The sequence below is a fragment of the Salvelinus alpinus genome, chromosome 31 (genome assembly GCF_045679555.1).
Source record: "Salvelinus alpinus chromosome 31, SLU_Salpinus.1, whole genome shotgun sequence".
Classification (NCBI taxonomy): Eukaryota; Metazoa; Chordata; class Actinopteri; order Salmoniformes; family Salmonidae; genus Salvelinus; species Salvelinus alpinus.
Window position 1 is genome coordinate 5,679,987 of NC_092116.1, and position 13,673 is coordinate 5,693,659.

General features: G+C 44.8%; 1 protein-coding gene across 5 annotated transcripts in view; it reads right to left on the reverse strand.

The window, feature by feature from the left end:
• Positions 1 to 13,673, reverse strand: part of LOC139561098 (ankyrin-2-like) — a 256,021-nt gene that overhangs the window by 23,448 nt on the left and 218,900 nt on the right. For 3 of the 5 annotated variants that reach the window (XM_071377945.1, XM_071377946.1, XM_071377947.1), the window contains exons 34-44: positions 12,543 to 12,868; positions 12,191 to 12,316; positions 11,939 to 12,061; positions 11,260 to 11,292; positions 10,881 to 10,902; positions 3,898 to 8,733; positions 3,102 to 3,179; positions 2,808 to 2,939; positions 2,508 to 2,657; positions 2,125 to 2,359; positions 1,801 to 1,870 (exon numbers count right to left, since the gene is read on the reverse strand). In XM_071377945.1, coding sequence (XP_071234046.1) covers positions 1,801 to 1,870; positions 2,125 to 2,359; positions 2,508 to 2,657; positions 2,808 to 2,939; positions 3,102 to 3,179; positions 3,898 to 8,733; positions 10,881 to 10,902; positions 11,260 to 11,292; positions 11,939 to 12,061; positions 12,191 to 12,316; positions 12,543 to 12,868 — 6,131 coding nt within the window. The remainder of the gene's footprint in view (positions 1 to 1,800; positions 1,871 to 2,124; positions 2,360 to 2,507; positions 2,658 to 2,807; positions 2,940 to 3,101; positions 3,180 to 3,897; positions 8,734 to 10,880; positions 10,903 to 11,259; positions 11,293 to 11,938; positions 12,062 to 12,190; positions 12,317 to 12,542; positions 12,869 to 13,673) is intronic. The other 2 variants (XM_071377949.1, XM_071377948.1) reach the window with 2 other exon arrangements.

Genomic DNA, 13,673 nt, shown 5'->3' on the forward strand with positions numbered 1-13,673 from the left:
AGCTGACATGGGTCTATAGTCTGATAAAGACTCAGCTGACAGGGGTCTTTCCTCTGTATCTGATACTATTGACTGAGGTGAGTCTGGTCTCTGCCAAAAGGCAAAAGCCTCCAATAGTATGCATTCAGTTTCTGAAGTCACTGAAGTCTCTGATTCAGGTGAATATGACCTACACCCTGTAGTGGAGATAACCGATTCAGCTAATGCCTGTCTAAACTCAGGTATGGGAGAGTCAGGGGATAGTGGTCTCTGCTCATTGACTGATCCAGTAGATTCCGGTGATAATGCCCTCTTCTCTAAATACTCACTGCCCGGGAATATCGCTCTGGAAAACTCTCCCCTGTTAGGAACCATAGGTGTCAAGGGCCTGTCCTCTGCTTCTGCTAGCCCTGGTGCTAGTAGACTACTTGCAGCTCCAGGGGCACTTAGGAACGTTTGTCCTGGGGCATAAGATGGTATTTCTGCAGTTTCCCATTCAACCTCAGGGGGCGGTAGAGGAGACAGGGGTCTGAACTGAGGTATGGGCGAGTCAGGCAAGAGAAGACTTAGATCAGTATCGGATGACAGTGACTCGGGAGATGAGGCTCTACTCTCAGTCAACAGTATGGATGAATCAGATGTTGACGGGCAATACTCGGGTATATGGGAGTCAGGTGACTGGGACCGAGACCTATCGTCTGATGTCACTGACTCTGGTGAAGATGATTGGTCATGCATTGAAACTACAATTTTAGTAGCATACTCAGATGCTGAGTCAGGGGATAAAGACCTTTTTTTGGTTTCAGAACGTAGAGATACTGGAGCTAAAGCCATGGCTAACTCAGACACTGGAAGAGCTGACACCTCTGCTCGGGTCTCAGCAGTTGAGTCATGTGATATCTGGATAAATGCAGTGCTGACAATGGATTCTACTGTGACTGACTCCGAAATCAGAGTGGTTCTTGACACGTCCGATGGTGTCTGAGCTATTGTCTGTGATTCCTTACCCACCCCAAAGGTGATAGACTCTGGGGTCATGGGACTGATATCTACAGGTCTGAGGTAAAGCTCAGTGGAGATAGTTTCCTGGTCAAGAGTAGCCTGGTCTACATCAATCAAAGGCATGGAGGTAGGGGAATCTGCTGCATAAACCCGGCTGGCTCTGTAAGTTCCGGCTACCTCATCCAATTCCATTGGTGTTTTCTTGGATTCTTCACTAGTTGATTTCTCTACATATCCAAACAGGACTTTGTAAAGTCGGTGCGACACCTCGTCAATATGATCCTCTGAGAATATCTCACATGTCTCTTTGGGGCGTACCACCTCGGAAGCCTGAGGAAGCTGAGTAGACTGAGGAAGTGGTAAATCCATAGGCTCGGCTGTAATACTGACCTTCTCAGAAACCCGTTCAGTTGTCTGAGAAGTCGTAGTGACGGAGGTGGTGGAGAGGTAAGTGTAGTACTCTGTTTGCTTTAGCTCCACAGACAACTCACTGAAGTCTGGCTCGGCCTGGTCACATTCAGTCAGACTGTCCCCAAAGTCGGTCATGGACAACGGACGGCTCTCACAGACACGCTTACTACTTTTAGTGGGTGACTCTTGGTGACTCGTTGGCGACAACAACCATTTGTTGTCACTTTCAGCCTGGGGGGGCTGGAGTGACCCCTCGTCCCACTCTGTACCCCGCGGTGCCCCCTTCTCAGAATGCTTGACAGATAGAGAGGATGAGGAGGGAGCGGTGGGCCCGTTGTAGGCAGGATCTAGGACGTGAGAGGTGAGCTGGTAGGGGGAGGTGCGGTACAAGGTGAAGAAGGGACTTACTTGTTTAAAAGTGCCCATGTGTAGTGACTCAGCCTTCTCTGATCCACTCTGTGATGTACCGCCCACAGAACTGAGGAACGAAAACTAAGTCAAACATCTAATAACATGTGAAGTCTCCCAGAAAAAATTAAATACAGTTATTCTTAAAAACGGTTTATTCCTAGTGATTTTAACAATGCAAATCAAGATTATTTGACTGAACTGTTTGTTTCTACAACCATACAACATTAGCAGAATATATCAGAAAAGAACATAAAACCTTTTTAACCATAACAATTTCTCTTTCACTCAATACTTCACTCTTATACTGACTGGACGACTTACTGTGTCGTCTCGCACTCTTTCTGCAGCTTCTCCTTCTGGGCGTGTCTCAGGAGGCCTGTTACTGATGTGTCTGTCTCCACCCGCCCTGACGTCTCGTGCAGTGATGACATGCTGGAGGAGAGGTCCTCCTCTGACACCATGAAGGGCCCCTGCCTGGACCCTGGCCCACTGGGGGTGCCGTCTGAACGCCTGCCTGGCCGTGGACTGTCTATGTCCTCATGGAGGGCAGAAAAACCTGGACAGGCATAGATATGAACACCAATATTAACATGTGATCTCTTTGGCATAGCTAGTACATTTTGGTTGATAAAGATGACATGAGGTTTACTGTCTCATGATAGTAAACATAGGACATTTCCATTTTGCTTGGTAATACACTATACCTTCACTGTGATCCAGTGCAATGGTCCTCTCAATCTCTGCATAGGTGTGGGATGATGCGTCCTCCTGGGTGGACTTGATTATCTTGGTTTCGATGAGGTGAACAATGTCCATCCTGTTGATCTTGGTGAGTCGTTTGATCAATGTAGTTTCTGTGGAAAGAAATAATTACAGAATAACAAAAGATCATAACAGTAAATAAGCCATTATGAAAATATGAAAATGATCAATTATAAATACTCAGAATAGTCAAAATGTCTATAAATATTCTGAATACAATAAGGAGTGATATATCAGCATACCTGTGGCATGTTTGCCATCCCTGTCAGTCCAGAGCTTCAGCAGGGCATGGCTTTGGTCCTGTAGCGAGTCGGGGTTCTCAATCCTTATTAGATTGATCCTTTCCTCGCTGAACTCCAGCTCTCGAGCCAGCTCTAGAAAACCCACCCCAAAAAAGACACTTTTCACTGTTAACTACGTAATGTTGATGTTAACATTGTTCAAGGACCACTGGAAAGTGTTTAAATCAACATTATCTTCAGCCTTTATTGTCTCTGACACTCTAGGAAAGCCACCATGCCTGGGGTTCCACTCACCCGTCCAACTGAAGCCCAGGTGGTCGCCTATTATTTCCAACCGTTCCTCTTTCCTCTCGGCTTCATCCTGGGGATCTACTGTAAATGCCACCACAACAGCAGGAGAGTAGTGAGTGGACAGCCAGGCAAAGTCACACTCACGTTAGGAAGAAAACGCTATCTTCAACCGAGCCCATGAGTGAAAAGACGCTTCACTAGGTTTCCTGTGCCATGTAGTGCTATAATGTTAGATATTTGGAGGTATGTGTCGATAATTAACAGTAACTGAAACAGACGTGTATTTGGTGTATAGCTTCTTATTGCAGTATGCTGTTGGTTTATAGGGCAGCAATACCATCATAAATTATTATCATGCGTGTTTGGGAACTCTAGAAGAAGAAAAAGCCCTAACGGAAACATACTGTATGGAAAGTAGATAGTAGTAGTTTAACAGCTCTGGAAAAATGTTGTATATTGTATATAATTCAGTTTTTCTCCTACAGCCTAATCGGGTTCATCAAACACATTTGATACTAAACCTGACTATGACCTATGACACATTTTCAAGCTAAAACTGACTCTAAATTCCTTAATTGAGTCCCTGACTTTAAGTCAATCTTGAGATTTTTAGAACACATAGAAGGAAAAGAGACGAATACAAACACAAGACTCTACTTAAACACCACAGAAGCAACCACAAAGAGTGTTAACCTACAAAGAGCCTTAGCTACAAGACACAGAGAAGCGGCACCTTTTACGGCTAGCGTGCTAGCGAGAAACAAGATAGAGAGAATGAGCCCAGTGAGGAGGAGGGTACCTTGTCTTCTGATTGTATCGTTGGGAATTCGTTGCATCTGCGTGTCAACAGGGTCGTCCCACAGGGGTCTAATGGGATAGACATCTCCGGAAGTAGGGAAGTGCATTTCGGGAAAAGTCTCTCTCTCTATGACGGAGGGGTCTATGCCGCTGCTCTCGTCATCCGAGATGGCAGCGGTGGCAGCCTCATGCTCTTTGTCTTTCTCGGCCTGAGCCAATCTCTCAACCAGCTTTGCCGCTTCGTCACTAATCTCATTAACAAACTCTATGGACTTCTTGCGTGGCTCGCTTTTCTTTTTGGCGGGGGTGGAAGTCTGGGATGGTTGACCAAGCTTGCCTCTAACTGGTAGCCTGGATTGGAAGCCGAAGCATGACTTAGGCTTGGTGGAGTAATCAGCGCTCATAGGACGAACCTGGCCCTTTTTAGCAGATGTCTTGTCTCCCTCACAGAAGCTCTTGGCTTTGGAAGACGAAGTCTTGGTTTTGGGAACTGCAGAGAGACCTGCATCTGTCTCAGACTTTCTCCTCAAGTCCTTTTTTACTGGGAACTTTAGCTTTGTGTCCTGGGAAGACTCAGTATGTTTAACTGATGGCTCAGGCTTGACAGGGTTAGCCTTGCCTTTGACAGGTATTCTTGATTTTGACTCTACAGAGGGGGTCTCTTTTTTAGGAGTAGCTGAATAGGGGGATGTAGAGGAGGAAGAATTTTTAGCTCGACTTTTGGGGCCAGCCTTGGCTGGAGCCATAGCTGGGGTTTTAGTTTGGATCTTTTTCACTTTTTCACTAGAAGTTGGGGTTTTGGTCTTTTCCATGGTTTTGGGGAGTTCTATAACCGAATGCTGCTCCTCGGGAGAGGAGTCAGAGGACTCTTGGTCCTGTTCAGAGTACACCGATCGAGTGACAGTTGTTACTGCTGTCTCAACATTAGCTATCATTGGGTCTAAATAACTATTTTCTACCTCTAGGGGGGTCTCCTCTACAATTGTATCTGGTTTAACTTCTAAAGCCTCAGGAGATACTGGGGATACTGAGTCTTTGTCTTTCTTAGTGGTCTTAGCTGAGGCAGAAAGACCCATTCTAGGGATTCTAGATTTAGAGGCGTCTGATTTAGAAGGGGAGGCTGCTACAGCCCCGCTACCTGTCTGATCGTCCTCTGAAGCATCTTTTGCTTGTTTCTCATCTTCCTCCACTTTTATTTCTAGAGTCAGGTTGAGACCTACTTCACTTTCTAATGGGGCTCCTCTATCTCCTGGCTCTTCTCTGACCTGTTCAGACAGCGCCTCCTCTAGAGGCTGCTCTCCTATCTGGAAGAAGGCAAAGCCCTCGTCCTCATAGGTCCGTTTGGTCATGTCAATAGCTCCGCTCCGGGTCATCTCGAAGAGCTTCCCCTCTTGGAAGAGGAAAGGATTGGGCTCGCTGGTTGGCGTGCTCTCCTCTGTGGGGCTCCTTCCTGGGGTGGTGTCTGGGGTTTCCCCCTGGGAATGCCGGTCCACCATCAGACCCAGGATCTTCTGCTCTTCCTCTTTGACGCGGGCCGCGAAAGCGTCGTCGTCCTCACGCATGGCGCTCCAGGGGTCTGCCTCCGCGCTGGCGGTCACGCCCTTCGACTTGGTTCTGGGAGGTTCCTCTTCCTCATCGTCTTCCTCTGTGTCGTCATAGATACAGATCTCAGGTTTGAACGTTTCCCTTGCTGGTCCGATAATGATGGTCGAGGACGTTTCTGCCTCAGGGGCTCCTGAGTGCCCCCTGTAATCTCCTTTCAATTCATCAGTTATATTACTCTCTACCTGGCAGGGAGCCTTTACAGCAGATGTCTGCAGACTGCCTGCATCTGCCTCTTTCTCTCCCCCATCATCCTCCGTGCTTCCCCTTGAGTTCCTCAAGCTTTCCTCCTTCTGCTCGTCGGTAATATTTGCAGCACCCTCAGAGCTCGAAGACATGGTAGCCATTTGAGCTAAACTGTCTTTGTCATCCATGTCTTTGTGTGAAGGAACTGATTGTGAGACATGTTGCTCTAAGACAGATTGAGTTTCCTCCACTGCTGCCATTGTAGCTACACTCTTGGCCTCTGTGTGGTGGACTCCTTCATGCACACCTTCTGGAAAAGGAGAGGGAGGTTGTACTTTAATAAGGGATTCAACAGAAAGAGCTAACTCTGAGGTCTCTTTGGCCCCAGTGAGCTCAGTCTCATTTGTGGGCTCTAGTTCAACTGTTTTGAAGCTATCGTCCCCTGCTTCGTCATCTGCTGAGGCACTGATATATTTTCGAGAGTTCTCTTTGGTTCTGGCGTCCTGGTCCATTTCCTCAAAGGTTTTTATTTTGGCTGCCATTTTAAACATCTCCTCCTCTGGAGTGAATTTCCTCTGTGCTTCTGACTCATCATCATCTTCCTCTGAGTCTTCTTTTATGACAGCTGGTGTGGACACCACAGATAGGAACATGTGGTCGGGGGTTTTAGGGTTTACCTCATAACTTACCTCTTCAGAACTAGGGGTGTCGGGGGAGAGAGGACTCTTACCAGAGCTTTCCATCTGAGACAATGTCTGCTCGATACTGTCATCATCATTGGCACTAGCCTCCTGGTCCCTGAGTAGCCTACTACGCAACACGTCTGTGGGGTAGTCTGTGACTTTGGAGGGTTCTGGGTGGCTAGAGGACCCACTGGGCTGAGCGGGAGGGAAGTTTTTTTGCTCTACCGGGCTGCTCTCTAAGGAGTCACAACAAGGGGATTCCTTGGTTGGGCTGGGCTCGATAGAGTCTGGGGTCCTATGGGAAGAGTTGTCTTCCATGAGGGGACTACCTTCGTCTAGAGAGTCTCTGTGGCTTATGGTCAAAGAGTCGTCGGCTAAGGGACTGAGGGCGTCCGAGTCTTGCTGTCTTAAAGGCAGTTCTAAGCTTCCTTGACGCTCGGTAGAGGCACTAGAAGCAATGGTTGCAGCTAAGGCTGAGGCTAGCTTGTCGTCAGGGCTCTCCTCATCACTTAGGAAGCTCTCTAAAGTCTCAGAAACTCTCTTTGTAAGCTTTCTCGGTTTAGAGGACTTAGACTCGACCGTCTGAAAAGATATGGACTCACTTGTGGTGTGGTCGTCTGCAGCCTTGCTGGAAGAGACAGGGAGGGTTATTTCATTTGATGGCTGGTCATCAATGGTCCCAACACCGGAGTCTCCAGACTTATCCTTAATTTTCTTGTCATCTTCGACAGCTATAGTAACAGCTGTTGAGTTTTTAGTGGACTGGTCAGCATTTTTGGGAGAGAGAGAGAGACTGTCAGGGCTTGTTCCAGGAGTTGCTAAGCCCTGGTGTTTGAGGCTATCCTCTGAGCTCAGGTGAGGAGAACTAAGATCACCCAGGCTGGCACTGGGAGAGTCTGCCACGCCCTCATGTTTTAAACTATCAGAGCTATCATCGAGGGCAGAATTCGGAAACTCTATGGTTTCAGTTAAGTCTGACTGGGCAGCAGGACTACCCTCTACAGAGATCTGCCTAAACTGTTGGTACTCTGGATTGTCCTCAAGCTCTGCCTTGATTTCAGCACCAAAATCTTTGGAGTGCTTTCGGGGTGGGTTAATTTGCTTGTCTCTCTCTCTGTGGTGCTTGCCAGGTATGGCATCCAGTGACACTTCCCGTTCGTAACAGGTTGACGTGGCTTTGATGGTGGATTTGAACTGAGTGGGCTGTGATTCTGATTCTGTTGTTTCATGCTCTGAAGAGACGGTTTTGAGCTCGAAAAGTCCAGACTTTCTCTTTGAGGGGTCCTGCCCCTTTTGAAAGGATCGCATGAGCTCCCTTACTGACATTGTCTCCTCCAGCTTCTCAGACTCAGTTTTGGGGGACTTAAGTGGACCCTGTTTAGCGGTGCCCTGTTTTGCGGGGCTCTGTTTTGGGATGGTTCCTTTTGCCTTTTGTGGTATTTTGCTCTCCACAGCAACATTTGAAGGATTGGTGCTAGTTGGCTTTTGGCCCTTTAGCTCAGCCTCCACTTTCTGCTGAAGGGCTTTGACTTTGTCTTTTATGGATCCAATGGGGGTCTCCTCTACTACTGGGGACACAGGTGACACTGGTTTAGGGTCTTTGGGTGCGCTCAGGAGAACATCCCCATCGGTAGATTCTTCCACCTGTTCCTGGTCCTTTCCTTTCCTCCTGACTGGCTTTTGTAGGTCAAAAGCAGGAGTTTTGATGTCTTTCTTTGTTGTTGTAGTTGTTGTTGTTGTTTTTGTTGTTGTCATGGTTCTTTTTGGGCCTTTGCGCAGGACTACCTCTGTGAATTTCTCTTGGACCTCTTTCTCCTGGGCTGTTGTACTGGTGCCCACAGGTACATCCAGGAGATATTCTTTGAGTTCACCACTCAGGTGTTTGACCATCCCAGACACATCTTTGATTGCTTTAGGTCTGGGAATCCCTCTGTTGACTCTGACTTCACGTAGTATTGGTTCCTGGGGTTCTAAGGCAGCCATATGTTTGGCCTCTTCTATCTCACAGTCTGAGAGGAGGACCCACTCTTCATTCATTCTGGCTGCTCTTGCCGCCTCCTTTGCCTCCTCACCCTCATAAGTTCCGCTCCTAAGTATCTTGCCCACTTTCTCCAAATCCTCTTTGACCTTCTCCATGATTTCAAACGGCTCGCCCTGAACCTCATCAGCCCCTTTTTCCAGACCGCTCCCTTCCATGGAACTGGATTTGTCTGTAGAATCCGTGGTTAGGATGGCGGTCATTTTGATCAGGTCTTGTTTCATCTCAGACACATCGGAGAGGAGGTCCGGACTGGCCAGAGCTGTAGAATCTCGGATCAAATCTCTCTTCCGGACCGTAGTCTCCGTCGACGTAGTGTCTTCATCATCTTCCATTTTGGCAAAAGGACAATTAAGGAGCAAAAAAATAATAAATTGAAATGAAAAGGAGACAGACATTGGAGAATGTGGTCAGGACAGGAACAGGAACAGTACAAACTGTCAGGGTTCAAAGGGTAAAGTGGGGCCACAGCGGCAACTACAGAACGCATCAAAGAAAGGGGGCTTGGATTGACTGGGTTTCTTAGGAGGCAAATACTGCAGCAAAGCAAAAAGCCAACTAAATCATAAAGATGAGAAGGGAATGAGCTGGAAATAACTTGCTTATACACATATAGTCAGCACACCCACGCTCACAGCACAAAAGCGAGAACACATCTAAAACAAGTACAGTATCAAACAAACGATGAGCAAGAACAGACACCAACAAATCAACAAAGGATAAGGAAACAGGGACACAAACAAAGGGATAACAACATATAGGTAGACAGACATCTCAAGATTGTTTACAGACAGAAAAATAAAACAATTATTTAAAATGATTTTTTCCTCAGAGAAGAAAGCCAGTGATAGCAAACTGTTGGGCGATGGTTTGGTGTGCTCTTTGCTATTGAACAGAACAAACCATTATGTTCCTCTACTGCTATGGAAAATAAAGGGTTCTGAACCATCATCAAACTGGTAAACTAATTTAAGGAAATTAACAGGAAAAGCATAATTGATTTAAGGGGAGGGCATATGGTCTTTTTAGAGGACTGTATCCCTTCCTTATACTAACTTTGGTCTAGTTAAATACACTTTTTGAAACATAACTGAAGAGAAAAATGTAAATCATATTAAGAGTAGCAACATTGTAATAAATGAAATTCAAATAGCGAGGGAAAAGGAATTCAAAGATCAATGTTAAAGCAAAACAAAGAGTCAAAAGAACTCTCACACTTGACACACACCCAGACACAGGAACACACACATACACACTCATGTAAGCCAAGTTATTTCCATGCAAAGCAAAGGGGAAAGTTGACATGCAGCCTTTTGTGAAAAGTGAATGGGGCAAATGTAAAGTGATTTAGGTAATAAAGAACTAAAATGTGCCACTAGCACGTCTGCATTTTGTCTTTATCAAGAGAGGTTAATTTAGGTATTCCCATTCAATAGTCTGGTGAAGTGTAGTCTACTATTTTCTCACAGCCTACAACTGTTAAAGGTGCAGCAAAATAATTATTCCAAATTACATGTGTATGCAAATTTCCACATACGTCACACATACATTGTCCAATGTAATGAAGCCAATATTGAACAAATAACATACACAACATCAGTTCATGTACAATGTATGTATTACTGTACATGTATGTTTTGAAGGTATGTGCAATATTTTCCATATTCTACATATTGTATACAGTGCCAAACATATGTAGATATCCAGCCAGCTATGCTGAGGAACTTGACTATGATTAATGATTAATTCATTAATGAATTAGAGGCAAAGGGAATATAAAAAACCACATGGGCAGGGTATGAACGAGGGGATCGGGAGGGGTAGAAAGCTAGACTACAGTTTGCTTTGCCATTCAGGTACTACAGTAACTTGGGGAGGTTACTTTTCCGTTGTCACATAAACATCACCACAGTATGAATGAGAGTTTGATTAATGTGCGTAGTATCTCTGTTTGAACTCTCTCTCTCCATGTGTCCCAAATTGAAAATGGCAGAGGAGAAAGCTAACACGAAGACACCGGTGCAGCGATGTGTCAATTGAGATATTGAAGAAGTTTATGCCTGATGAAGTTGTTGGCGTAGCCTTGCCTTGGTGGGGTGGAGTGACATTTTGTGTTGTTTTGTTTTTGTGACAAAGACAAACATGTAGAAGTTAAAGGGCTTTGAAAAAGAAGCGCGTGTGTTACAGCTTAGCTAACACGGGTGATATGAAGCACAATATTTACGCATTAGGCTCTGGTTATCATTCTGTATTGCTCTCTACAATAGTCAACTAGCATAACATCAACATTGGTAATGTCTAAATCTATGGTATGGTTACAACGCAATTATCAAAGCAATGTCATATTCAACTGGTTGAGTAATGCAGCCATATTATAACAGTTCAAAGTTAAATAGCAAGAGTTTAGAAAGTTTTAGTATAGTTTAGGGAAAAAAAGCAGTTAAAAGTGTTATCAAAAAAGAGTAAATGACTTACATTTCTCCAGCTTCCTGCTGATCTGTAAAGAGGAATACAAAAATTGCACCCACCATTAATACCATTTCCATCACCGTGTAAGAAAAAATGTAGGCAATATTATGTACACATTTGCTACCTTTGCTACAGGAAGAAAATAAGTAATTGGACATGGAACTACTATCACGACGAATAAGACTAGTATCTAAAGATACTCTGCTACAAGTGACAAGCACGCTGATGAGCAGTAACATGGAGTATGCGTTGCATTCCTTTCTAATACCTGACATGGAGCTAAATGACAGACAAAATAGTGAACGTCTAGCGACATGTTTCTGGCCTGAAAAACAACATGTACAAATAAACAGTTAGTGGGGGGAGAAGAGGGGTACAATATTACCTCTTCCTCAGCCTCTTGGTCTGAATCAGATTCCTTTGGGGTGCAAGAAGCAGCAAGAAGCAGAACGAGACAGATAGACAAATAGAGAAAGGTAGAGGAGGGGGAGGAAAAAAAGAGCACGGGCAAAGCCATGTTACCATAGCGACAGACTTGAAGGTTTGTGGCCAATCAATGTTGTTTCGGGGAGGGTGTCGGGGTCAGAGTAAACTTGAAAGACCTCTCAAAGGAGAAGGGATTCATGTTATACTTTAAGACAGCTACCAGCACTCACATATAGTAATGCTTGTTGCTTATAATAAATCAAATCACAGTTAAAAGGTGTACAAATGATTTTGAGAATACAAACCCCAATTCAAATTTGAAGGAAGATAGCATGCTATGAGCATGACACGAGTGCAGATTTTGCATGTTAGTATGCAAGCAACACACTGTTAAGAAGGTATTAATGTACCTGTGGGAAATGCTAGTTAAGGACTTGAATACTCAGTTACTCTTGAATACACAAGTCTATCAATCTATTTCAGCAATGACGAACACTCAGGCATGCAATGGTAACTGCTGGTGTGCTATACAGGGCCCAGATTTGTCCTGGTAAGGTCACATGATCAGGAACAATTCCAGGTCCTAGGTGTTTCCTAGGCTGTGTGTTTAGGTGGAGGTAATGTTACAGTGTTCTTACCTTTGAGTAGGATGGTAGTGTGATGTTCAGGTTGCATATAGCGTTGTGGGCCAGACTTCTATAAGACCTGGGCTCTTTCATAAAGGACAGACGGCCACACGGATCCTGAGTGTTGTCTCGGATCTGTGGAATCATCGGCATCATTATCGCCAGTCAGTCAATCCATTAACATACAGTTTACGATACACGACTAGTTTGTAATAAAGTAAATGATATGGAAGAGTGTATGAATGATGGCCCAGTAATACTCACCTTGATGAAGAGTGCCAGCCTGTTCTCTTTGAAGGCAAAGAAGCTGAAGAGATGGTGCTGGCCACTCTTGGTGAGAGGGACCAGATTGCCAAAGCAGTCTGCATAGATGGGTTTGCCCTCCAGGACCTGAAGAGAAGCACACATCAGACACATTTATTTTAGCTGAGGTTAGAAACATACCAAACCCATCCCTGTTAGTAATCTACGGTGATTTACTAAGCCTTCACACTTTACTGGCAGTTTACTACACCTTTCACTGGAGAATACAATATTTACAGAAGGGAAATCTACAGAAAAAGCTTAAAGGTACATCCCTCCTAGCCCTTGACCACACCTCTACCATGACACCCACCTCTACGTCTCTGCTCCTGGCCACCTCTGTGAAGTTCTCCTGTTGCTCGAGGGTCTTGTCCATCTTGTCGTCAGTCATGCAGAAGCAGCGGAGCCGCGCTTCAATGGGGTCGTGGGTCTTGGCGAAGATGACGAACTTGGCCATGTAAGGAACGCAGATGATCTCCCTGTAGACCGAAGTGGAGAAGTTTACTGACTCCTGCGCCTGCCGACAGTCTATCAGCCAGAACCTGGCCGACACGTTGGTCGTGAAGGAGACACAGTCGTTGATGAACGTTAAGGGCGTGGTTCCTGTAATGTCCTCCCATTGGGCTGGCGTCGTTCCACCTTTGAAGAAGAATACAATTGAAACATGTTAGAAGGTTAGCTACAGACATCATGGTTTGTGTGTGTCCCTGCAGTGTGTGTGTGTGTGTCAGTGTGTGTGTACACTTTGTATGTATGTATGTATGTACAGTGGTTCCTCCTTTAAAAGTTGCGTCATACTGCAGCACACCTTGCGGGCTGCTGCAGCATTCAATACACGTTATTTAATTGGCAGTCATTTTTACGTTAATGCAAGTTAGTGCTAGTTTGACCACCAGAGGGAAACTTTGAGAAGCATTTGACAGTCTCCCATATTGGCATTACTAGAGAATTTAAAACCTTTTTTGTAATAACATAGTACATGGGATTGATTTTAAGAAATGTGGCTTAATTAATTTGATTAATATTATGGTGTTTCTATTCCAAGAAAAACAAAAAACAAAACCCTCAGGGTTTCCATTAGGATGGAATGGAAAATATTGCGCTGTACAGCGTGACGGTCGAGAGTAGGCAACAGCTTAAGAGGATTGGAGGATTGTAAATTAATATCTAAGGGGCATAACATTTCCACACCCTAATTGTAGTCTAACCAATACTCATTTTGTCTATGGTAGGCCTACAGTATATCTAAAAATATTTTGTTCAATGACGTGACTCTCCGCAAATAATTACATTAAGAGGATTGGAGGATTCTAAATGAATATCTAAGGGGAATTTTTCGTTAGGGCAAACCTGATCTGTATGAGTATCTGAGGGGCTTTTATATAATTATAAATGAATGAATTAATAATAATCGCTTTGTTTAAAAAGTAATAAGATATAAGAT